At 43.8% G+C, this 26,795-nt stretch overlaps 1 protein-coding gene across 3 annotated transcripts; it reads right to left on the reverse strand.

Moving 5' to 3' along the window:
• Positions 1 to 2,101: 2,101 nt before the first annotated feature.
• On the reverse strand, positions 2,102 to 25,886 carry PGAP4 (post-GPI attachment to proteins GalNAc transferase 4). Of its 3 annotated transcripts, XM_086683615.1 has the most exons (3): positions 21,645 to 21,863; positions 11,686 to 11,832; positions 2,102 to 4,128 (listed from the first exon to the last, which is right to left on the reverse strand). In XM_086683615.1, exon 3 carries the CDS (start codon positions 4,049 to 4,051, stop codon positions 2,840 to 2,842), a length of 1,212 nt encoding a protein of 403 aa, XP_086539741.1. In that variant the 5' UTR covers positions 4,052 to 4,128; positions 11,686 to 11,832; positions 21,645 to 21,863; the 3' UTR covers positions 2,102 to 2,839. The 3 variants fall into 3 exon arrangements, with proteins under 3 accessions (XP_086539741.1, XP_086539742.1, XP_025770622.1); XM_086683616.1 differs by lacking the exons at positions 11,686 to 11,832; positions 21,645 to 21,863 and adding an exon at positions 25,854 to 25,886; XM_025914837.2 differs by lacking the exon at positions 11,686 to 11,832.
• Positions 25,887 to 26,795: the final 909 nt, after the last annotated feature.

The raw sequence follows: 26,795 nt of genomic DNA on the forward strand, positions 1-26,795 counted from the left end.
ATAGGGAGCTTCTTAGGCCTGACCATAATTTAAACCCTGAAAGGTGAGCAGGTTCTGTTAGAGACCTTGATCCTCCCGGTGACCTATGTCCTTTGTTATGGGAAGGGGACTTTAGTTCTCCTCTAGCCCCCTTGCTTAGGATTAAATGAGACTTCAGCTTTGGTGTAAAGCTGTCAACTGTCCTAATGAAGGACAACATACAAAAAATGGACTCTAGGTATGAGGGAGAGCTAGATGCGGGTGGGGACAAAATGGCAGAACGGAGCCTGCATCTGCAGAAAATGTCCAAGGACGGTAGACTCTAGTTAAGATCTATGGGGGAAGGTTTCTTTGTGTAGGCAGAGAAATGAGACAAGGCAAAAATGGCTTTAGCCATCCAGGAGTCAAGGGAGGGGATGTCTGCATGCGGTAGACAACTGAATCAGAAAGAGCAGAAATATAAACCAGCAATGATTCCCTATCTTCTGCCTGGCTAGCTTAGATTGGACTCTCCTGTCGTTGCGCACAAAACATTCATGAGGAGATCCATTTGTTAATAGAACAAATGCTAATGAGTTGTAGGTTGAAGGCAGTTCTGTTCCTGAACACGGGGATAAACGAGTCACCGAGAGAAGATGAATTTAGCAGTGGAGTCTGAACATCTTGATAAGTCATCTAGTAGCTCTGCTCACTTTGGACATTCCTGAGGGACATGTAACATCTCACGATAACAACACGACACATACTTATGCCTGTTTGTTCCCCAAGACCAACGGGACAATGAGGGTCTACCATGTTAGCTTACAGAGACATTTTTTCAGTCCAGGTTACAATCAGATTCTACAAAAGAGAATTTGACTACATAGATATTTATAAAATGAATGTGGTTAAGAAAAAAGTGCAGGAACTCAGAGGAGCTACGTTCCCATCCTGGCTCTGCTGCTGTCCAGCCGTGTGAACCCAGAGAAGTTGTTTCATATCCCTTGGTCTCGGTTTGTCCACCTGCAAAATGTGGTGTGGAACCCCCATGTACTGCCTCAGTGCTCTTGAGGGGTTCTCTAAATGGAAGCTTACCGGAAATTTAAAAAGCAAAAGAAGGCATGGCACCGAAACAAATGATCCACACAACACACTTGAAATCCAATGTAGACACACATCCTCACAAAGGGACTTGTTGGCCACTGGCTTGATAAATATTGTCCGAGGACATCTACGTGGAACTTTGGAGAAAAGTAATTTTCAGATGCTAGTCTTGGAATAAACTCAAGAGGAGTCTCAGACCATCTCCCATTTAAATGAACAATTATTTTTGGCTTGGTTGGAAGAGGCGCCAGATGAAAGCTGAGCTACACCTTCTTCACAAGTCACAATGCCAAGTCAGCTTTTATTCTAGTAGTTTGGTCCAGAATGACTGCCCCCCATGTGGAAGCCCTACGCCCTACTGCACACTTTAAACATTATCACTAATATCTTTATCCAAAATACACTTGAATTTCATATGCTTATTCTAGGAAAAGAACTAGTGTTCGTCAAGTGCCTTCTATGGCATAAACACTTGCTAGGTGTTTTACATACATTCTGTCATTTAATCCTCAAGGCAACTTTAAAAGGTAGGTATCACCATCCCCGTTTTACAGGTGAAAAAACTAAGACTCAGAGTGGTCATAACTTGCCCAAGTTCACATCACTAGGGCATGGCAGAGATCTGAAATAAAAATTCAGGCCTTCTGACTTCACAGTCTACATTTTTTCTTTCTCTTACACCATGATATCCAGAAGAAGAAAAAAGTGAGGGTGAATGGTTAGCCAGAAAAATAAGGGAAAAGGATACGCTATTAGTGAGCTCACCCATTTTATATCATTCGGCAATGTCCAATTTTCTTTTTCTTTTTTTTTTTTTAAATTTTTTTTTTTCAACGTTTATTTATTTTTGGGATAGAGAGAGACAGAGCATGAACGGGGGAGGGGCAGAGAGAGAGGGAGACACAGAATCGGAAACAGGCTCCAGGCTCTGAGCCATCAGCCCAGAGCCTGACGCGGGGCTCGAACTCACGGACCGCGAGATCGTGACCTGGCTGAAGTCGGACGCTTAACCGACTGCGCCACCCAGGCGCCCCGGCAATGTCCAATTTTCAAAGAATCAGAATATGACAGGAATATTCAATACTGAATCACTACTGAACATAAGAAATCTGGTTTTGATGATCCAGAAGGTGCCTGTAGATCTTGCTGTGACTTAAAGTTCTCACTAGCGGTATTGACTAGCAGTACACTACAGATGTGTGGGGGAAAAAAACACCAGGAAACAGAAACGTGATCACCTGCCTCCAAGTCGCCAGGCCCTGCAATGGATTTTACTGGCTTTTATTACACCAGGTCAAAGAAACAAATGGAACCTAGCAACATGGTCCTGCCTCTTTGGACACACATTCTCATGCCTGGAAAGAAAGAAATCAATTCAAAAGGATCTCACCTTTCACCAAATTCTACCTTTAAAGTCCTAAAACAGTCCTATCTTTATGCACACTTTTTTTGGCAGTCACCAGCTCTATCACAAAGCATTGCTGAAAACAGCTGGAGAATACAACTGGTATGTAAATGCCCCTTCGGTGGGTGGGTCAGACTGCATGAGGCAGTATGGCTGTGTGGAGGGAGAGGGGTCCCGACTCAGGGCCAACATCTGATCCTGCTGGAGTTACCAAAGCCAGCGTTCTTGATGTGTATGTTCTCAGCTGCCTCAGTGCCTAGATCCCTAACAACCTTAAACAATGAAATGACTGCAAGCAACCACGTCCAAAGAAAGAGCTCGATATCGGAATCGCCAAGAATGGCCAATTTCAGAAAGGCATTTCTTGGAACACTAGAGCAGACTGGGATGAAAGTTGTACCGGAGGCTGGAGAAAAGCCCAATGTGCTTCACGAGGTTGGGCTCCACCACGTAGGCCCGCTCCCCCTTGGCCCTCAACAGTGAGTAGAGTGCCATATCCTTGCCAAAGCCCTTGTGGCAGTACACCTGAGACAGGTAGGTGAGGGTCCGGCGGGCCGCAGGGGCAGGGAAAAGCATGGCTGGGGTGCAACACTGAGAGGCAGGGACCACGCTATACAGGGAAGGACTCAGCCGCCGCAGTTCCAGGAAATAGTGCCGGCCCACCAGCTCCACGAGACCCATGCTGTATAGGGAGAAGAAGAGCATGACAGGCCAGCTGAACCCCGGACGGCTGGCAAACCGCATGTATATCCAGGTTAGCAGGGGCCCCAGCAACATGCCCACACCGACCCACTCCAGGATCCGCATGGGCTCAGGGTTGATGTAGTGCTGGAGCCTCTCGGGGTGATAGAGCTTCAGATAGAGGGCATCTCTGAGGTGTGAGTCGGAGAAGCGAGCCCGCAGAAGGTGCTCCAGGACTGGGAAGATCTGCTCTTCTGGAACAGCATCATCTTCTACCATCAAGACGTAGTCTGGGTTGTAGGTCTGCAGGGAGGATTCCAGGCAATAGACATAGTCCTGCTTCTCCTTCTCAAATGAGTTGGTTGAAGGGTCATCGCCATAATCATCCTCGGTGCCCTCATAGCGGTTGGCCACGGGGACGTACTTAGACAGCAGCTTGGCATCGAAATGGCTTACACTACGCTCCACGTTGCACAGGAAGAGTTGGTGGCCCTCGCATTGGGGGCCACACTGTTGAAGAAGCCGGTGGAACTGGGACACCACCTGCAAGACGTAGTGGAAGCCAGGTTGCCTGTCGACGGTGATGATGGTGATGACCAGCCAGGGGCGGGGGGTGGCCTGCCAGACGATGGGCACTGAGCCGTTGGCAGAGGGCAGCTCCTCAAAATAGTGGAGGGCAGCTTCACCCTCTTTCAAACTTTGCTGCAGGAACTCTTGACTCATTTGGTTCAGATGCCAATGGCGCAGATAGAAATAAGAGTGCAGAAGGCGGTGACAGGCCAGGGGGGCCAGCAAGCCGAACGTCACCACTGTTAAGATCAAGAGCTGGACAGCAGTGCTGCCCCAGGAGAGCCGCCTCAGCCTCCGGAGGAGCATGGCAGCTGGAGGGGCTGACGTGCTCATGGGGTCAACTTCTGGTCAGGTCTGGTCCCAAGAACAAACCATCCTGGAACGCAGGCCCACCTCAGCACAGATGACACCTAAAGAAAGAGGAAGGACAGAATGGTAAAAGAGGCAGTAAGCAGTGCCTAAAGACTAGACAGTAAACCTAAGCCCCTTATGTCAGAAGCATAATAAAGCGTGCACACATTTGGAAGAAACTCCCCAGCTTGTGAGTTATCTTGTGTGGTACCTGACCAGGTACCACATGAGGCTGTGTTGCAGGGCTCAGTGCTGCCATATCCGTGTTCCTCCCTTCCTGGGCACACAGAAAGACCACATTCCCTAGTCCATCATCTTCCAGGTGAGGTCATGTTGACTAGGACTTGCCAGGAAAATGTGAGCCAATGATAGGTGTGGCTTCTGGGCCAAGGTAGTTGAGAGTGGATGTGCCTTCTCGACTTTCTCATTCTCCATTTGCCAACCTACTGGACAGGTTTCGTGGATCTGGAGGAGGTGGAGCCACCAGACGGCAGGAGCCTGAGCTCCTGAATGACTGCATAGAACAGAGGTCCCTCCCACTGCTCATCTCGGAGCAGCCTCCCAGTCTAGAGGGGGGTATGTGGGAGGTAAGACGTAAACCACTGTGTCTAGTCACTAATAATTTTTGGACTCGTTTATTACAGCAGTTACCTTCCAGCCCACTAGAGTTGTGTAGAATACCACACCTCTCTCTATAGGACCATGACATAGTAATTCAAGGAAGTCCCATGTCAGCATCAGAAGCAGATTATACTGTGAGATCCCAGAGGTGAGACAGACTACCCCAGTACTAGGAAGAGATCCGGATAGTACCTGAAGAGGGAAATGGCAGGGAGAGGTTTGCATTCTATGCAACCCTGCTGGTGTGTGAATGTTCCGAGTACACAAGACTGGTTGCTTCCCCCTGGAACTGCTCAGGCCAATGGAGTTAATAAATGATGTAGGTGCACGTCCATATGGCCTCACCAGTTTCATATCACTCCTAGTAGAAGCCAAGAACTGAAGTTGGATTGGGCTTACACTCCTGCTGGGGAATGGAGTCATTCCAGTGGCTTCCTGCTCACCTTGTCCTCCCTACTCTTGCTATTACCCAAGAGAGCTGTACCCACTTAGAAGAAGGAACAAAATACAAGATAAGGCATGCAGCTTGGAGAATGCCAGGCACATCATGAGTGCAAAGATGAAAATGTGATTATGATGACTGTGCAAGCTCTGTGTTTGGTGTGAAATCACTATCCATACTCTTTCAACACTCTCTTCCAGTGACAGTTTCTGGTAAAGCAAGAATGTGACACTCTAGTCCAGATAAGTCCCAGGGGAGGGATGTTTAAAGATTGTGTGTGTGTGTGTGTGTGTGTGTGTGTGTGTGTGTACATGCACACAGTTATCATTTAAATATATAAATCCGGGGGTGCCTGGGTGACTCAGCTGGTTAAGCATCCGACTTCGGCTCCGGTCATGATCTCGTGATTGTGAGTTTGAGCCCCGCATTGGGCTCCGTGCTGACAGCACTGGGCCTGCTTCTGACCCTCTGCCCGCCCCCTGCCCCTCCCCTGCTCTCTCTCTCTCTCTCTCAAAAATAAAATAAACATTAAAATATAAACCTGATCATATCACTCTCCTGCTTAGAACCCTTCTGTAGCTTTCCATTGCTCTGTTAATAAAATCCAAATGTCTTATCATAGTCCACAAGACCCTGTATGATCTGGACTGTGCCCTACTCTGTCTTCCCTGTCATCTCGTTCTACCATCCCTTTCTCAAGTTGCTCAAAACTAGAGGTTGGCAACATTTTTCTGTAAAGGGCTAGACAGTAAATATTGCAGATATTGTGGGCCACATACTATCTCTGTTGCACAGTCTTCTTAGGCTTTTTCGTTTTGAAAACGCTTTAAAAATATAAAAACTATTTTTAGTGCTCCAGCCACATAAAAACAAGCTGTAAGCCAAATCTGGCCAGCAGCTCGTAGTTTACCAATTCTTATTCTAGACTAGCATAGTCCAATAGAAATATAATTCGAGTCACACATGTATTTAAAAATCTTCCTTGGGGCGTCTGGGTGGCTCAGTCCGTTAAGCGTCTGACTTTGACTCAGGTCATGATCGTGGGTTTGTGGGTTCAGGATCAGGTTTGTGAGTTTGGGCCCCACATTGGGCTCTGTGCTGACAGCTCAGAGCCTGGAGCCTGCTTGGGATTCTGTGTCTCCTTCTCTCTCTGCCCCTCCCCCGCTCATGCTCTGTCTCTCAAAAATGAATAAATGTTTAAAAAAAATTAAAAAGTACAATAAAATCTTCCAGCAGCCAGAGTAAAAAATTATAAAGAAACAGATGAAATTAATTTTAATAGTATATTTTAAACACAGTACATGAAACCAATATGAAAAAATTATTAATGAGGTGTTTTATGTTCTTTTTTTTTGTACTAAGTCGTTGAAATCCAGTGTATCTTTTACATTTACAGCAGATTTCAATTCAGACTGGTCACATTTCAAGTAATCAACAGCCACATGTCGCCAATTGGCAGGAAAGCTCTAGATGCACTGATCTTTCAGAACATTGACTATGCTATGTTTTTACCCAACTCCTGGCCTTTGCTCCCACAGCTCCCTCACCCTGGAACATTTTGGTCCACCCCCTTCCCTGCTTCCTCATACAGATTGCTTTTTCTCATCCTTTAGTACAATCTCCTTAGGGGAGCTGTCCCTGGCCCATGCAAAGGACGACCTACCAAATTGGCACTTACATATTTTGCTAATGGGAGTATAAATCAGCACGACCTCCATAGAAGTAATCTGGGACTATCTAAGAAAACCACGAACGACTCAGCAATTCCATTTCTGTGTAAGTGCCGTGCGCTAACCAATTGTGGCACCGGGGCACCTTCAGCAATTCCATTTCTAATGTTCCTTCCTAGGTATATATTCTCATATGTGAGAAATGACTTGCAGAATCATCTGTAATAGCAAAATAGCGCCAAGTGCCCATCGGTTGAGAGTGAGTCAAATACATTATCGTACATCCAAAGAATGGAATACAAAGTACCCATTAAAAGTAAGCAAACTTGGAAGAGACCGAGATGGCAACATAGAAGGCTCCTGCACTTCTCTCCTTCCATGGATGCATTAAATGTACAGCTACACCGTGAGAAATTCCCTGTGAGAGAAATCCAGAAACTAGCTGAGCAACTCCTACACACAGGGAAAATGAGATAATACCCACGTTGAATCAGGTAGGAAAGGCTGAAACACACACCAGCGATAAACCCCACCCCCAGTACAGCACCATACAATCTGGAGGGAACTCCCAATTCACAGCTTCTTTCTGAGAAGTAAAGGGTTTGGAGCACACACATATCTAGCACTCCAAATTTTAGGACTCCCACCTGAAGGATGGGCGCCCAAAACATCTAGCTCTAAATGCCAACTGGGCTTTCATCCAGGGGACCAACAGGACCATAGTAAAGAAAGAAGCAGTTCTTAGTGAGTTCATGGGCACTTGCCACTTCTGTCCCCTCCAGGGCTCATCATGGAGGAAGCAGGCAAAAAACGCCTATCCCCCAGTTTTTCCCTGGAAAGGTTTGGAGTGCATACTTTATAAGCACCTGCCAGAGGGTCCAGCTTCTAACTTAGCACATATCTAGGAGCTGGCTGAGATTCTGTGCAGAGCCCAGGGGAGCTCATAGGCACTTCTCCCACCTTCTTCCATGGGCCCCTCCAATGATAACACCAGATCGCCAGTATCTCTCTGGAAGGCACTTGTACATAGGTCTGGTGCCCCAGCTTTTGTGGCAATAACCTGAGGGATGAGCCTCTGGATCACCTGGCTCTAATAGCCCCCCAACACTCAAAAAACTGTGGGAACCAAAAAATGAACTTGGTAAAGTTGCAGGATCTGAGATCAATGTACAAACATCAGTGGCGTATCTATACACTAACAAGGAGAAATTAAGAAAACAACCCCATTTACAAGAGCATCAAAGAATAAAATACTTACGAATAAATTTAACCAAAGAGGTGAAAGATCTGTATACTGAAAACTATAAGACATTATTGAAAGAACTGAAAATGACACAAATAAATGGAAAGATATTCTGTGGTCATGGAGTAGAAGAATTAATATTGTTAAAATGTCCATATTACCCCAAATGATCTACAGATTCAATGCAATATCTATTAAAATTCCAATGGCATTTTCCACAGAAATAGAAAAAACAATCCTAAAATTAGTATGGAACTACAAAAGACCTTGAATAGCCAAAGCAATTTAGTGCAAGAAGAATAAAGCTGGAGGCATCACACTTCCTGTCGTCAAACTGTATTACAAAGCTGTATCAAAAAGATATGTTACTGGCATAAACAGACATACAGACCAATGGAACAGGATAGAGATCCCAGAATTAACCTTTGCACAGATGGCCAATTAATTTATGACAAACAAGCAAAGAGTATAGAATGGGTAAAGGATAATCTCTTTAATAAATGGTGCTGGGGGACAATTGGGGGTTCAGTTGGTTGAGCATCTGACTCATGTTTTCAGCTCAGGTCATGATCTCACGGTTCATGAGATCAAGCCCCGTGTCTGGTTCTTCACTGCTTGGGATTCTCTCTCCCTCGCTCTCTGCCCTTCCCCTGCGCGCGTGCACACACACTCTCTCTCAGAATAAATGATAATAAATAAACATTAAATAAATAAATAAATAAATAAATAAATGGTGCTGGGAAAAGTGGATAGCCGTATGCAAAAAGCTGGATCCCTATCTTAGACCACTCACAAAAATCAATTCAAAATATATTAAAGACTTGAACAGAATGCCTGAAACTGTAAACTCCTATAAGAAAACATAGGAAATAAGCTTCTTTTTTTTTTTAAATGTTTATTTATTTTTGAGAGAGAGAGAGAGCATGCATGCAAGGAAGGAAGAGAGAGGGGGACAGAGGATCTGAAGCAATCTCTTTGACAGAAGAGAGCTTGATGCAGAGCTTGAACTCACAAACTGTAAGATCATTACCTGAGCCGAAGTCGGACACTTAACCGACTGAGCCAGGCACCCCAGGAATAAGCTTCTTGACACTGGTGTTGGCAATGATTTTGGATTTATCACCAAAAGCACAGGCAACAAAAGCAAAAATAAACAAGTGAGACTACATCAAGCTAAAAAGCCTTCACACAGCAAAGGAAACCATGAATAAAATGAAAAGGCAACTTATAAAACAGAAGAAAATATTTGTAAGCCACATATTAGACAAGGAGTTAATATTCAAAATATATAAAAATTCATACAACTCAATAGCAACAGTAATAATAATAATAATAACTCACTTATTTAAAATTGAGCAAAGGAGGACCTGAATAGACATTTTTCCAAGGAAGACATATAAACAGTCAACGGGGTGCTCGGAAAGGTGCTCAACATCACCAATCATCATAGAAACAAATCAAAACCACAATAATATATCACTTCACACCTACTGAGATGTCTACCATCAACAAGGCAAGAGATAACAAATGCTAGCATGGATGTAGAGAAAGGGAACCCTTGTATACTGTTGGCTGGAACATTAACTGCTATGGCCACTATGTAAAACAATGTGGAGGTTCCTCAAGAAATTAAAAATAAACTACCAAATGATCCAGCAATTCCACATCTGGGTATATATCCAGAGGAAAGAAAATCATTATCTTGAAGAGGTATCTGGCATTGCAGCATTATTCACAATAGCCAAGATATGGAAACAACCCAAATGTCCACCGATGGATTAATGGATAAAGAATATGTGGTATATCTATGAAATGGAATATTATTCAGCCTTTAAAGAAAAAAAGGAAATGCTACCATCTGTGACAACATGGATGAATATGGAGGGCATTATGCTAAGTGAAATAAGACAGAGAAAGACAAATATTGCATGGTATCATCTAATGTGGAACCTAACACAGAATAGAAAGGTGGTTATCATGGGGTGCCTGGGGGGCTCAGTCGGTTAAGCATCTGACTTCAGCTCAGGTCATGATCTCATAGTTTGTGAGTTTGAGCCCCACATCAGTCTCTTTGCTGACAGCTCAGAGCCTGGAGCCTGCTTCAGATTTGGTGTCTCCCTCTCTCTCTGCCCCTCCCCTGCTTGAGCTCTGTCTCTCCCTCTCTCTCTCTCTCAAAAAAAAAAAAAAAAAAAAAAATTTAAAAAAAAAGAAAGAAAGAAAGATGGTTATCAGGTGCTAAGGGGTCCGGTGCGGGGATAGGGAGAGGTTGGTCAAAGGGTATAAACTTTTACTTACAAGGTCTTTTTTTTTTTAAGTTTATTTATTTTGGGGGAGGGGCAGAGAGAGAGAGAGAGAGAGAATCTCGAGGAGTCCCATGTGGGGTCTGAACTCACGAACAGTGAGATCATGACCTGAGCCAAAATCAAGAATCATATGCTCGAAAAAAAAAGAGTCATATGCTCAACCAACTGGGCCACCCAGCGACCCCTAAGGTGAATAAGCTCTTTAAAAAAAGTACGATAAACAAGGTCTGAGGATCTAATGCATAACTTGGTAACTACAGTTGATAATACAGTATTGTATAATTGAAATTTGCTAAAAGAGAAGAACTTAAGTGTTCTCATCAAAAAAAAAAAGTTACAAAAAGCAAACTCTTCATGCACAGATATGGAAAAACTGTAAGATATTTTTTCAGTTACAGAAGACACAGAAAGTATGTATAGCACACTACCATTTGTGTAGAAAAGGGGGGAAATATACATAAGTGTACTTGCTTGTATATAAGTCCACAAGTATTTACTTAGTGAACAAACTGATTGACAGCACACTCTTAAATCCAAGTCCTTCCAGGCCTGTGGTTTCCTGCTTTATTTTCTAGGATCTTGCTGAGGGTCCTGGTGTGGTTGTGGGGCTGCCTTCAACACTTCTGTACAAAAGAGGCTTGTATGTGGCAGGTGGATAGAAGGGGAGAAGCCTTTCTTGAAGCTATCAAGCAAGCATGATGATTTCCCTTAGATTTTGTTATTAAAGTGGGGCCAGCGAAATTAAGGAGATGTCTGTTCTCTCCAAGCCACCCTGTGCTGCTGCTCTCAGGCCATATCCTTCCCTTGCCACCCTAGGCTCCTGATTGTCTCTCTCTTCCCTCTGGCAGTTGGGTCAGGAACTGAGGCACAGGGTACTGACATAAAGACGACCTTTAATCCCAGGCAATTTCCCCTCTGGGGTCAATAAAATCATTAACATCTCAGAAATACCTTGCTTTAAAAATATGGTAGTGAGGAGCACCTGGGTATCTCAGTTGGTTAAGCATCCAACTTTGGCTCAGGTCATGATCCCGCGGGCCGTGAGCTCGAGCCCCACGTCGGGCTCTTTGCTGACAGCTCAGAACCTGGAGCCTGCTTCAGATTCAGTGTCTCCCTCTCTCTCTGCCCCTCCCCGCTCATGCTCTCTCTCTGTCTCTCAAAAATAAATACACATTAAAAATTAAAAAAAAAATAAATTAAAAAAGTATGGTAGCGAGACTGCTCTTCTCCTGACCTTCAGGGAAGGAATAGGACTCATTTCCGAGGACACATGGTCCCCACATACATTGATAAGCTCTTAGCTGGGGTGAGGAACAGCCTAGACCTTTAGAACTTACGATAAGGACATGCATTTCTTGCTCGAGGATCTGTGCACAGCTGTGGTTCAGCTGGGTTCAGCTCTAGACCGCAGGTCGGAATCAGGTCGTTTCATGTAATTCTTGTTCCAGGTCCAGTGTCAGAAGAAACAGCCATCTGGGCATGCTCTTTTGGTGGATGGCAGATACACAAGAATCAAAACACGAAGGTTCACTTACAGCCTCACTTAAGCATGCCACACGTTAAGTCCACTCACCATGCACTAGCTGAAGCAATGGGGCAGGGAAATGTACTCCTCCCACAGAGCAGAGGAAGGGAAAATGAAGGTTCAATAGAAAGCAAAAGCAGCAGGCCAATTTCTAAGCCCTCAGGAAAAAAGAAAGGTTCTAGCAATTTGTTCAGAGTAGGCGACATTTCTAAAATGCTCATAAGGTATCTGGCTGCCATATCATTATACTCAGTATTAGTCAAAAGAGACTACGGTAATGACCCCTAAATCTCCGGGTTTTATAAGAAAGAGGCTTAATTCTTGCTCATGTTACTTGGCCATTACGGATCAGTTGAGACTCTGCTCCCTGTCATTTGCACTCCAGGCCCCCGGTAGATGGAACTGCCTCTTTTCTGGACATTGCTGGTTTTGTGGCGGAGGAGAAAGAAACAGACAGTGAACCACAAGCTGGCTCTCAAAGCTACGGCTCAAAAATGACACACATCATGTCCACCTACATTTCACTGACCAGAGCAGGTTACATAACAACCCTTAAGTTCAACACAACAGTCATGTAATTTTCCTGCAAGAAGGGGTACCGAAAGACATATGGCCAAGCCTGAAACCAATGATTAGGGAAAGATATGTCTCTCCAGTAAGGGGCAGAAAATACCTTGAACAGGGGTGCCTGGGTGGCTCAGTTGGTTGAGCATCGGACTCTTGATATCCTAGGGTCGTGGGATCGAGCCCCACATCAGACTCCATCCTGAGTGTACAGCTGGTTTAGAATTCTCTCTCTCTCCCTCTGTCCCTCCCTCACTTGCACACATGCACTCTCTCAAAAAAAAAAAAGAAAAGAAAAGAAGAAAATATCTTGAACAATAATATAATCTAGTCCACCCATCTTGGACCATAGGAGGTGGGAACAGATCCTTTAATAATCAGATGACTGGTCTGCCTAAAATCCAACCACATGGAGGTAGGCATTCAAGACTACGTTCTGTTTGCTATTTAAAGCATCTCCTTAAAGGATTTAACCAATTGCTGCACGGTGGGGTCGGGTGTCCAAGGCCACCTATAATTTATTTCACTTTACTGATTTGGTTTTAAGATAACTTACCTTAAAACAAAGGATTTTGAATTGGTAGTTCAAGGGAAGGAGCTCTCTACTCCCAGCCCAATCGTGGGGGTGGGGCAGAAGGAGGACCATGTCTACATTATCACCCCGATTGTCTTCTTCCAGAATTCCATAGTCACCCACAGCATCACCGGCTCAGGACCATGCTCCAGTGATGTTGTGGACTGACCTGCATCTGTGAGGTGGCCTGGAAACAATGACACCATTACAGCCTGGATACTATGGCGTAATGATTCCTGAATTCTTATCTAGGCCTTTCTAGCGCACTTTGAAACACAACCATTTTGTAAATTGGACTATGCCTGTTACCATGTCTGGGATGGAGGGCTCAGAAAAGATAGTAAAAGACAAAGACACCAAGAAATGAACGTGAAATAGGGCTAGAATGAATAAATGGAGCAACAATGACAAGTTACATTTTATGGCAGCTTCTGAAAATTAAGTTGAAGGGGTCACAGGGGTATGTGAGGCAGTATACCAGGCTTAGCCTGAAGAGATAAGCAGTCAAGAGGACTGTTTCCCAAGTCAGCCCTCATGCATGAATGGCACCACCATACCCCCAGGCACCTTGGGTCCAAAAGACCAGTATGTTCTGACTTCTCGCTCCTAGCCAGTCACTTGCAAATCCCAGCAATGCTACCCATATGGCCTCTTGTACACCTCTCTTCTCTCCTCCCCTCCCACAGCCATGCCTTTCTGCATTGCCTCACCCTCGCTACTCATCATCACCTCCAGGCTGGCTACCAGCAACAGCCTCCTAACTAGGCCTATGAGTTCCAGAAAGACCAACAGATTCAAAGCCATAAGATCTGGGTGCAGGTCTGGTCCCAACACTCGCTAATTAGGTCCATTTGTAAAGAAATCATTTGATCTCTCTGAGACTATTTTGCTGCTGTCAAATAGGAAAATTAAAAATATCTCATGTATGGAGGCACTGTGAAGACAAAATGAGACACTGGCTATGAAAGCCATTTGTCAGAAAGATAGCAGAAATGATGGTAATGTGTTACATCACCAGCATCCATCTGATGCTCTGAAGCATGGGTCTGAACATGGCACTCTTTTCTGCAGAACTGTTCTAGGATTCCCCAATGACTATAGAATGAAGTCCAAATTCTTCACCATGATTCTTCAAAATCCAGCTTCAGCTATCTCTCCAGACTCTATTCTTCTCCTCACACAGTCTACTCAACCATCAAGAATCAGCTCAGAGGCAGCTCTTGATTTTGGTTCAGGTCATGATCTCACAGTTGTGAGATCGAGCCCCAAGTTGGGCTCCACGTTGGATGTGGAGCCTGCTTGAGATTCTCTCGCTTTCTCTCTCCCTCTGCCACTCCCTGGCTCATGCACATGTACAGACTCTCTCTGTCTCTCTCTCTCTCAAGAAAAAAAAAAAAAAAGAATCAGCTCCAAAGGAACCTCTTCTGGGCTGCCTGGGTGGCTCACTCAGTTATGGGTCCAACTCTTGATCTTGGTTCAGGTCATGATCTCACGATTCATGAGTTCAAGCTCCACATCGGGCTCTGTGCTGATGGCATGGAGCCTGCTTGGGATTCTGTCTCTCCTTCTTTCCGCCCCTCCTTGGCTTGTGCTCTTTCTCTCTCTCAAAATAAATAATCTTAACAAAAAAAAGCGGGGGGGGACCTCTTCTGAAAGCCAACCGTCATCTCCCCCAACCAGAAATAATCTCTTGTTTCTCAACTGCTTGGGCCTTTTACATAAACGTTCCCCCCAGAACCTTCATTTGTCACTTTCTACTTTAGACTGTATCTATTTATAGCTACCACTTATTAAGCTCCTGCTATATATCCAAGTCCCGTAGTAGACTCTTACATCTATTTCATTTAACCAAAATAGCAACTCTCAAATAGCAGTGGAACTAATTCCATTTACATGAAAAAAAAAAAAATGCTACCAAGTTGAAAGCAAGAACTTAAAACAGAAGAAAAATTCCAAAGCCCATATTTTGTCCCCAATGCCTGCTGCCTTCCATGGCTTTATTTATGGCCCCTGACTTATGCGTCAATTAGACTTATAAATCCTTTGTTAGTGGATTCAGTCTGATTTATCTTTGGTACTCCTTGTAGACTCATCACAGAACTCTATGCATGGAAGAGGCTCAATGTTTTTGAGCTAATAAATGCCATAGTCAAGTCATTTGGCCTCTGTGGGACTCAATTCCTCAGCTATAAAATTGGGAGTATCAAAGAGACTGGCCACATAACGTGCAGAGATCAACTTATTTGTACGTGTTTGCTGAGCACTTATTACGTGCCAGACACTGTTCTAAGCATCTCAGTGATCCTCATAAGAAGCTTATGAGAGGGGTGCCTGGGTGGCTCAGTCGGTTAAACATTAGACTTCAGCTCAGGTTATGATCTCACGGTCTGTGAGTTTGAGCCCTGCATCGGGCTTTGTGCTGACAGCTCAGAGCCTAGAACCTGCTTTGGATTCTGTGTCTCACTCTGTCTCTGCCCCTCCCCCTCTCACACTCTGTCTCTCAAAAATGAATGTTAAAAAAAAAATTTTTTTTAAAGAAGCTTAGGAGAAGTACTATTATTCAGCCTGTTTTATACCTCAAAAAACTAAGGCAGAATTAACTTGTACCCAAAGTTAACAAAGCTCTTCAGTGGGTGGCAAAACTCAAATACTCGAACACAGGCAGTCAGGTTCCAGAACCCACATCTTCAACCAATATGCACTACTGTTTCTGCACAGATTGGAAACCCAAGAAAATCAGCTGACAAATAATTAGAAATGGTAAAAGAGTTTCAAAATGCGATTGATACCAGAATTAATATGTAAAAATATTACACACACACACACACACACACACACACACACACACTGCTTTCACCTAATCAGATAATAACCAAATTAATCAATGGGATAAAAGATCCCTGTCAAAATGAGGTTAAAAACCCTAAAATACCCAGGATGAAATTTTTTTAAATATGTGGAATATACACACACACTATAAAATTCTACTGAAAGATACTTAGAAAGTCTTTAGTAAGTGGAGAAAAAAAATAACGTTTTCTTAGCTGGAAAGCCTCACTAATGAAAGAGGCGATAGAGTTCTCTTTTTCCGGAACTAGTCTCTACATTTAACATAAGGTCAATTCAATTTACTTCAAGAGGGAGTGGCCTAGTTCAACAAACAGGCACTTGCAAATACATTTGTGCAACCTTTGGAAGGAAAGTTGAGCCGGGTATCTATAAAAATTTTATGTATGCATCCCCCTTGACCTAGAAGTTCTACTTCTAGGAATCTATCCTGCAGAAATCCCAACACATGCTATCAAAGATAGAAAAGGAAGGTTCATGCCAGTTTTGTTTGTAACAGCATGAAAGAGAAAGATAAAGAGGGGGGAGGAAGTGGGAGAGGGGAGGGTAGGAGAAAGAAGGAAAGGAAGAAGGAGGAGCTGCAGGGAAAACAAAGGCCCAGCAACAGGGAACATATTTCTAGATAATTATACAAAGGGATGATAAGGAGCCATTAAAAAGGAAGAGAAAGTTTTAAATATACTAACATTAACGCCAAACATACTAACATACTAACGCCAAAGTCTTGGCGAGGTCTCTGCTATGGACTGAATGTGTTCTCCCAAAATTCCTATATTAAAACCCTAATCCTCACGTGATGGTATTTGGATATGGGGTCTCTGGGAGGTAATTAGGTCTTTGTGGTGGAACTCTCATGCTGGGATTAGTGCCCTTATAAAAAGAGATGGGGAAGGGTGCCTGGGTGGCTCAGTCATTAAGCCTCTGACTCTTGATTTCAGCTCATTGCATGGTTTGTCAGTTTGAACCCCGAGCTGGGCTCTGAGCTGACAATGTGGAGCCTGCGGGGATTCTCTCCCTCTCTCTCTCTGCCCCTCTCCCCTTTGCGTTCTCTCTCTCTCAAGAAATAAACATTATAAAAATTAAAGAAAAAAAAAGAAGAAATGGGAGTGTGCTTTCTTCCTCTCTTTGCCCTCTGCCAGTGAGAACGGCGAGAAAGTGGCATCCATACACCAGGAAGAGGGCCCTGAGCAGCACCCAGCTATGCTGGCACCCTGATCTCAGGTTTTCAGGCTCAGAAAGAAATGTTTCTGCTGTTTACACCACCCGGTCTATGATAACTTGTTATACCAAACTGAGCAGATTTTAAGTCTCTAAAGGGAAAAGAATGCAAATTATGTCAATGCAAATTATAAAAAAAAAATGTACATAGTATGGTCATTCTATTTTTAATATGGAATATAATTTAGTAGGAGATGAATGTATGGAAGACTCCTGTTTTGCTTTCAACACTTCTGTAAGAGCACGTACTACTTTTATGGCAATTATTAAACGTTCATTCAACAAATACTGAGTCTTGTGCACTGACTGGGATGGTGAACATGTCTGCCAGGGCCCTTATACCCTGAGGGCCGTTGTTATCAAAAATCCAATAGAAATCCAAATAAAATTTTGTTTGCTTCTTTTGGTGGAGCAGGGAAAGGTTAGTTAACTTGATGAAAGTATTCTAAAGATTTTCTGGAATTCGTACTAATAAAAACAGCCAGGAAATGCTTACTTTGCTGGCATATATACGGACATTGGGGGATATATCAAAGATTAGCCCTGTGCAGTGATGACATCAATGTCATGTGATGCTTCATAATTTTTATCGTGATGGTGGTTACATTTGACAACATTCTTCAAAATACACATTTAAATGCTGTGTTTTATTGCATGTAAACTATGCTTCAATAAAATTGATTTTCCTAAGAGCCAGGAAAATAATACAGAGTAATAAGAGAGAATCTGTCTAAACAGACCTTAAAGCCTACTATAAAACTTCAGTCATTAAAATAACATGGCACTGGCACCAAAATGTACTGATAAATAAATAGACAGATGCAGAAATCCACACAGATACAAACATGTAATAATTTAATCTGCCATACTTGAAGCAATTTAAATCAGGGGTGAAAAATGGATTTACTAGCTTTGCAGCAACTGGCTAACTATGCAGGAAAAGTAAACTAGTACTCCACTTTATAACTTAAACTAGAATAAATTTCATATTAATACTGTCAAACAAAAGCTTAAAAGTACCTGAAGAAAAATACAGAAGTATATTTACATAAACTTGGTTTAGGAAAGGACCTTAACAGCAAAGTCCATAAGCAGAACCATTGAAAAAATATATGACTAAGTAAAAAGTTAAACTTGTATATGGTCAAAGATGAAAAGCTGACATTAGGCAGATTAGGAAACACTATGCAACATAAATGACAGAATTACTACTTTAATGTGTAATGTGCAAAGAGTGCTTAAAAGTCAGGAACAGAAAGACACTCCAATTGAAAAGCAAAAGACTGAAAACTATAGAAAGCTTATGAAAGAAATTGAAGAAGACTCAAAAAGTGGAAAAACATTTCATGCTCATGGATTGGAAGAAAAAACATTGTTAAAATGTCGACACTACCGAAAGCAATCTATATATTCAATGCAATCCCTATCAAAATAACACCAGCATTCTTCACAGAGCTAGAACAAACAATCCTAAAATTTGCATGGAACCAGAAAAGACCCCAAATAGCCAAAGTAATCCTGAAAAAGAAAACCAAAGCTGGAGGCATCACAATTCCGGACTTCAAGCTGTATTACAAAGCTGTAATCTGATCAAGACAGTATGGTACTGGCACAAAAACAGACACACAGATCAATGGAACAGAACAGAGAACCCAGAAATGGACAACTAATCTTTGACAAAGCAGGAAAGAATATCCAATGGAATAAAGACAGTCTCTTCAGCAAGTAGTGCTGGGAAAACTGGACAGTGACTTGCAGAAGAATGAACCTGGACCACTTTTTTATACCATACACAAAAATAAACCCCAAATGGATGGAAGACCCAAATAAGACAGGAAGCCATCAAAATCCTCGAGGAGAAAACAGGCAAAAACCTCTTTGACCTCAGCCGCAGCAACTTCTTACTTGACATGTCTCCGGAGGCAAGGGAGACAATAGCAAAAATGAACTACTGGGACCTCATCAAGATAAAAATCTTCCGCACGGTAAAGGAAGCAATCAGCAAAACTAAAAGACAACCGACAAAATGGGAGAAGATATTTGCAAATAACATATCAGATAAAGGATTAGTATCCAAAATCTTTAAAGAACTTATCAAAATCAACACCCAAAGAACAAATAATCCAGTGAAGAAATGGGCAAAAGACATGAATAGACACTTCTCCCAGGAAGACATCCAGATGGCCAACCGACACATGAAAAAATGTTCAACATCACTCATCATCAGGGAAATACAAATCAAAACCACAATTAGATACCAGCTCACACATGTCAGAAAGGGTAAAATTAACAACTCAGGCAACAAAAGATGTTGGTGAGGATGCAGAAAAAGAGGAACTCTTTTGCACTGCTGGTGGGAATGTAAACTGGTGCAGCCACTCTGGAAAACAGGATGGAGGTTCCTCAAAAAATTAAAAATAGAACTACCCTATGACCCAGCAATTGCACTACTAGGTATTTATCCAAAGGATACAGGAGTGCTGATGCGAAGGGGCACATGCACCCCAATGCTGATAGCAGTACTATCGACAATAACAAAGTATGGAAAGAGCCTAAATGTCCATCGACTGATGAATGGATAAAGAAGATGTGGGTGTATATATATATACAATGGAATATTACTTGGCAATCAGAAAGGATGAAATCTTGACATTTGCAACATGGATGGTACTAGAGAGAATTATGCTAAGCAAAACAAGTCAAAGACAAATACAATATGATTTCACTCATATGTGGAATTTAAGATACAAAACAGATGAACATAAGGGAAGGGAAACAAAAATAAGATAAAAACAGAGAGGGAGACAACCCATAAGTGACTCTTAAATACAGGAAATAAACTGAGGGTTGCTGGCAGGGTGTTGGGTGGGGGGATGGGGGTGATGTGCATTGAGGAGGACACTTGGGATGAGCACTGGGTGTTATGTGTAAATGATGAATCACTAAATTTTACTCCTGAAATCATTATTACGTTATACATTAACTAACTTAGATTTAAATTTTTTTTTTAATTAAAAAAAAAGAAAAAGAAAAAGAAAGCAAAAGAGAGGTGCCTAGCTGGCTCAGTCAGTGGAGCCTGTGACTCCTGATCTCAGGGTTGCGAGTTCAAGCCCCACCTTGTGTGTAGAGATTACTTTAAAAAAAAAAGTTGGAAGGGGGCAAAAGAATTAAGACAGGTCACCTACACAGATGCAAAAGGCCAGTACACAGAGGAAAAAGGTATTTACTGCCCCGGGGACCGGGGAGGGGGGGGCGATTCAGACATGCAAATTAAAACAAGATACTATTTTTGTCCATCTTATTGGTTTAGATGTGTGCATGCAGAGAAACCTTTAAGAAGACATCCAGAAAATCTCAACAACCTAGATGAAGTTTTGTCATCTTTATTTTCTCCTTCACATTTTTGTTTCCTGAATGCTTTGTAATACACTTACCCTTTTTTAAGATTCAATATTGGTGTTAGACACACATAGCTTTCTCTTGTCGCCTCCTAAAGTACCTGGTACAGTGCACTCTAGAAATGCACCCCTAAAAAAGCTATCGCCTTACCAGGTTCAGTTCTCCTGGCGAAATAAATACACGTGCACGCACACGCACACGCACACACTGAACCTGCAGGTTTTGCTAATGGTCTGCATAGTGAGATCATCACTGGAGTCGCTCTGCGGTTCCCCCGGGGACAGCAAGGGACCAGCAGGGGATGACAGGGTCACACCCACCCTGCAGGAGCTCTCGCCCCTGACTACCAAGGGCGCAGTGCGGAACCGGCAACGCCCGCGCCCAGAGGCCAGGAGGATGATGCGACTACCGGGGGGTGGTCCTCTCTATTCCTCGCCGAAACAGAATGGGAGCTGGAGACCACAGTCCCGGATCTAGTTCCTGCAGCCGACCGTGGGCAGTCCCCGCCACGTTTGGGCCTCAGTTTCCCTACTCGTCGGTCGAGGCTAACGGTTCCGATCGCGGAGGTGGCTCCCTTCAGCCGGTCTTTCCGGGAGCTGGGAGCGACGCCTTCCTCTGCCGGGTAGCCCTTCCTCGGTCCCCGGCTGCGCAGAAACCCCACGCCGCAGCAGCGCGTAATCCGCGAGCCCGATTAGCCCGAGGGGCTGACGCGGGAGGAACCCTCGCCTCAAGCGCGCGGCCATTAGGCGATGCGCTCTTCGGCTGTGCGGCCCGACTGGGCTCCCAGGACCTGGGTCTTAACCTGGGTTGCCACGCGCCCGGCTCGCGCCTTCCTGTCGGCCTCGCGGCGCAGCCGAGGCAGGCGAAGGGTGGAAAGATGCCCTCGCCGCGACACTCATTCATCCCTGCCCTGACACCGGCCCCGCCCGCGCGGAGGAAGCCCTTCTGGGGTCCCCGCAGTCCCCCGGCAGGAAGCGGCCAGAGCTCCGGGCCGGGCCGCGGCGAAGCTCGCCTGCTCAAAGCGCACGGCCGGGGCGCAGGCCCTCCCGAGCTGCGCAAGCCCCCGCCGCTGCTCTCCCCGCGCCAGCGGCGGCCCCGGTAATCCTCATCCCCGCGCTCCGGCCGCGATGCCAGAGGGGCTGGGCATATCGCACGCAGTGCAAACCTACCCGGTGGAGGCGGTCAGCTCCGTCCTCCGCGTACGCCGAGGGCCGCCTCCAGTGTCGCCTAGGCTGGCTGGCTCATCGCCACTGAGGAGCCATCGCCCGACCCTGAGGCCCGAGCGGAGCGGGTGCCGCGCGGTTCGGGTGCGCGCCGAAGCCTCGCCTCCTCCCGCGGCGCAGCTCCCGCGCCGGGTCCCCGCGCTCCGGCAGGCCATGTGACCTGCGAGCTGCGGAGCGACCAGCTTGGGGGGGAAAAAGGACGGCAAAAGGCGCCAACTGATGGGCAGAAAGGGAAAAGCAGGCTCATGGCAAAGGAAACTGAAATTCTGGAAGGATTAGGTCTCTGCGCTGTTCGCAGCCCCAGCGGGCTTGCAGGCATTTTCTCCGCTGGAAGGAACTGGTTTCACCCATAATGAAAATAAGAGCGGACACCCCACTTCCGCCCCGAATCCCCACTGCACCCAGGCGTCTTAGTGAACGTTCCTCTAGATCTCACTTCACCCTGGACGTTACAGATTATCATCCCCAATTTGCAAATGACGGAAGATTTGAGAAGAATTGCCAAGTACAACCTTTCCTAATTCCAAAAGCCAGACTGTAAACATTTATTCAAAATCAGAAAGGTTTGGCTAAACTAGATCACCTATCCAGGCATGGGATTTAGGTCTGTGGCTCTTTCCACTTAACCCGTCAGTCTTCCGGGAGTGACTTCGATGGTTCAGTACCCATCCCCAACCTTTAATTTTGGCTGATATTTATTGAAGAGCGCTTCTGACACCGTGCCAACACCGTAGATGAGAATGAGGTAAGCCTACTTCCAGAACTTCTTTTACATGAGAAGGTTAAAAATTTTGCACAGAACATAAAAGAGAGCTGAGCAAAGGGAGAAGAGCATTATGAAAGAGATGTCTGAAAAGTGGCTATCATTACTAATGAAGGGCTTTCATGCATTGAGAGAGGTCATTTGTGAGCTTCATCTCTCAGAAATCATTTAGTTAACAGGCCACAGAGGTTTAATAAAAGATCCAAAAATAACTAGGTGAGAGCTGAAGGTGATAACTTAGGGTTTACTGTGGAAGAGCCAAGTATTCACTAAGTACATAATAAATGCCCATTTAAGTGGTAATTGAAAATGTAATCTGTCATACATTGTAACTTTTATTTTATTCACCTATCATGAATGAAACTACCTAAAGTCTAAGCACTTCTTAAAAACAGCAGTGAGGCCTCAAGCCAACTCAGTCTCCAAATGAGAACTGCAGAATATTTTTTCCCCTCAGATAAGTCATCACTACTTGTTCAAGCAGAGGTATGTAAGTCTGTTCCTGCCCTCAGGGCTACCCGAAGTCTCGCAAACAGGAAGCATGTTTCTTTTGGGAGAGGAATAGAAGCCAACATAATATTCCATCACGTGGGCACACAGATTTATTCACATTAAGGAAATGATGTCTCTCAGTGCACGAAAGCCCTTCATTAGAAAGCTATTACTTTGGGTCTCAAATGTTTTTCAGTCTTCCAGTAACCTATTTTAAGCAAAACCGTTCTGAATGATGTAACGCTTGTGGTATGAGAAAATGTGCACGTTGGTTGAAGACCGATTCCGAGGAAGAGGACCCGAGGAAAGGCAAGTGGAGTGATCCTGGGGAAGAAAAAGGAAAGCCAAAGAAAAGTGAAAGCCAGCTCCCAGGGTTTTCACCTCATTGTTTTATTACCTTTCTTAGTGCTTCTAATTCTGGGTCAGTTTGCCTTTGTAGGCTGAGGGTTAGCAAACTACAACTCACTGCCTGTTTTTGTGCAGTCCACAAACTAAGAATGGTTTTTTATAATACTGAATGGTTAAAAAATAAAAAGAAGGACATTTTGAGACATGTGAAAATTATATGAAATCCAAATTTCAGTGTTACTGGCGCGTGATCATTCATTTACATGTGTCTATGGCTGCTATCCTGAGTTGAATAGTTGTGGCAGAGACCTTACGATGCAAAAGCCTGAAATACTTAGTCTGGTTTGCAGACACCTACTCTGAAACGTCTATTCAGTGGTCACAAGGTAAGGCAGTAAAGCCAATGAATGCTCATGTGATTTCTTCTTATGTCAGCAGAGTTGGTACTAGATATTAAGTTCCCATGGAATCTTGTATCCATCTATCTGAACGCCCATCTGTCCCCCTGAGCATCCAGTCAGCCTCCATTTTACAAACAGTATTTACTGAAGTACTGTTCTGACAGTGCCAACACCATGGATGAGAATGAGATAAGAATGAGGTGTGTGTCACACTCTCATGGAGTCTGTCATTAGGAATGCCCAGGGGGTGCCTGGGTGGCTCAGTCGATTAAGTATCCAGACTTTTGGTCTCAGCTCAGGTCTCGATCTCAGGATCGTGAGTTCAAGCCCCAACTTAGGCTCCTCACTCAGAGTGCAGGCTGACAGTTGCACCTGTCACAGACAGGAGATTGGGAAGCTATTCCCATTTCCTGGACCAGACGCAGACCTCCTACTTCCAGACTTCTTTTACATGAGAGGTTAACACATTTTTGTTGTTGTTGTTATTTTGGTTTTTAAAAATTATATGTGATTAAACTTCATCCAATATGAAGAGAAACACAATTATTTGAAGTTGTTTCATACTCAATTTGTTAAAATCATATAGAAAGACTCTAATTTGCATGTTGAATGGTAGTTTAAAGGGGGTTTATTTTTATTTTATGTGATTATCATTAGGCATAGATAATAATAACTACATACAAGAGTAACAGGGAGCCAGTTTTTCAGATTAAAACCCAAAGCGGAACAGCCATGAAGGTATTTTATGAAAGGTAATAAATCAAGAGATTCTAGGGAGAGGCAGGAAGAGTGGTAATCTAGGAAAGACTGAGTTTCTCTTTTCTCTTTCATTTTCTCTCTCATTTTCTTCTTGTTTTTATAAAATTTGGACTTGGGGGTCACAGAGAGAGATTAATCATAGTTCTCATTACGTGTCTATATAAGGACTTCTATCTATCAACAACAATAATAATATAAGAAATGCCCTTGAAATCACCACCCAACATGGAAACCAGAACCCTGACAACAGCTTCCATCTCTCACAATAGAAGATCCTTCTAAGAGATCCTTTTAAGGTTCACAGCTATGATTCTTACTCATCCATCCCTTTGGGTGTGTTAAAGAAAAAATTATTCAATGGCACTTATTGAAGATGGTAAGGCGTCAAGGGAGCCATGATGATAGGTACAGGGACCCCCTGACATGGAGTCTTACAGAAGGGAATTAAGCTCAACTCTGAACATAGCATGGGCAAATGGGAATTTATAGCCAAGAAGCAGGATAGGGAATGGTGGATAGCAAATCACTGAGAGGAAGCATCATGTGCAAAGAGTGACTCTGGCTAAAGGTACTTGACAGGATCCATGCTAAAAATAGGCCACGATGATCAGATATCGAGGGTGGGGTTTCTTGCCAAACTAATTTAGCAAGATTCTTGCTAACACTGGATTTTACAAGGAAGTGTACAGAAGGGCTTAGGAGAAGATTGAGGAGGCTGACTTAAGTTTGGTCAAGCAAAGAATCTTTGAAAAAAAAAAAAAAAGCAAAGAATCTTTGCGAGCTGTGGGGCGCCTGGGTGGCTCAGTCGGTTGAGCTTCTGACTTTGGCTCAGGTCATGATCTCACAGTTCCTGCGTTTGAGCCCTACATCGGGCTCTCTGCTGTCAGCCCAGAGCCTGCTTTGGGTCCTATGCCCTCCTCTCTCTCTGCCCCTCCCCTGCTCTCGTGCTCTCTCTCTCTCTCTCTCTCAAAAAAAAAAAAAAAAAAAAGCATTTAAAAAAAGAATCTTTGTGAGTTGTGAGGAAAAACCTTATTGAAACTGTTACTTTACCAAAACACCATAAACGTTTCATTAAAGACTCACTGCAGACCATGTCCCAAGAAGTGCCTACAACTTATCCGTAACGCTTGTGGCGTCCTTCTTCATCTGCAGCGAGAAGGATCTCCAGTTGCTCACCACCCTCGACACTGGAAATTCTGTCATGGTAACCTCTAACCATCACCTAATCTTGGATTCTTCCCATTTCACAAAAGAGAAAAAACCCAAAAAGCAGAGACCATCCAGGGTTAAGTCCCAAAGTAGACATTCTAATCTATGTTTATTACAGCTAAACTTTGATTATCCGGAACTAACATTTGGAATCTGAATAGTCAGACCCCTTACTCTGCTCACCTGATTTTGACAGCGGAGCATAGATAAAAGTCAGCATCTCTCACCTGGTAATAGTCTCCTATTCAATCTTAGGCTTTGTAATCTTTGGACTCTAAACAAACCTCCAGAGGGCTAACCCAGTGAATTTTCTAAAAACATTAACCAGATCAGGTTTCTCTCCAGTTTAACACACTCCACCAGACTGAAAGTTCAAGCTCATTTGCATGACAGTTAAAGCCATTTATGACCTAGCCTCTGACAATAGCTCCTGCCCTGGGGAGGATTACCTGTCTGGAAAATGAGTTCCCTGTGGACCTAGAGCAGTCTTGTCATACACCAGTTACTTATAATGGGTGTTTTTGGAATGAATGAATGAATGAATGAATGAGGAAATGAAGGAACCGATTGTAAGTAGGTTTGGATACTACCTGTGTGTATTATCCTTTGAGGTAGCCTTGATCGGGTGGGGACTATAGTCGATCCTTGGTATCTACAAGCAATAGTTGATTAAAGAACTACAATATGGTATTTTTGCCATGAGTCTGATTTTAAACTGTGCTTATTTTTAATGTCTGGTGTCCAGTTTATTTTAGACCCAGAGTTCGTGAGTGATAATTTATTCAAATTTCTAGAGGGATGTCAGGGCGCCTGAGTGGCTCAGTTGGTTGAGTGTCCAGCCCTTGATTTCAGATCAGGTCATGATCTCGGATTCATGAGTTCGAGCCCCACATCAGACTCTGTGCTGACTGTGTGAAGCCTGTATGGAATTCTCTCTCTCTCCCTCTTTCAGCCCCTACCCTGCTCACTTGTGTGTGTGCTCTCTCTTTCTCAAAATAAACTAAAAAAAAAAAAAAAAAAATTCTAGAGGGATGTCAAACTAAGTTTTTATGTGATTGGCATACATTTTTTAAAATTTCCGATTTAAATATAATATACATAACACCACTTTTTTGAAACCTGAGA

Source organism: Puma concolor, chromosome D4, assembly GCF_028749965.1.
Source record: "Puma concolor isolate L17-30 chromosome D4, mPumCon1.1.hap2, whole genome shotgun sequence".
NCBI lineage: Eukaryota > Metazoa > Chordata > Mammalia > Carnivora > Felidae > Puma > Puma concolor.

Coding starts and splice junctions, on each gene's coding strand:
- PGAP4 (XM_086683616.1), bottom strand. CDS start 4,051: ATGAGCACGTCAGCCCCTCCAGCTGCCATGCTCCTCCGGAGGCTGAGG.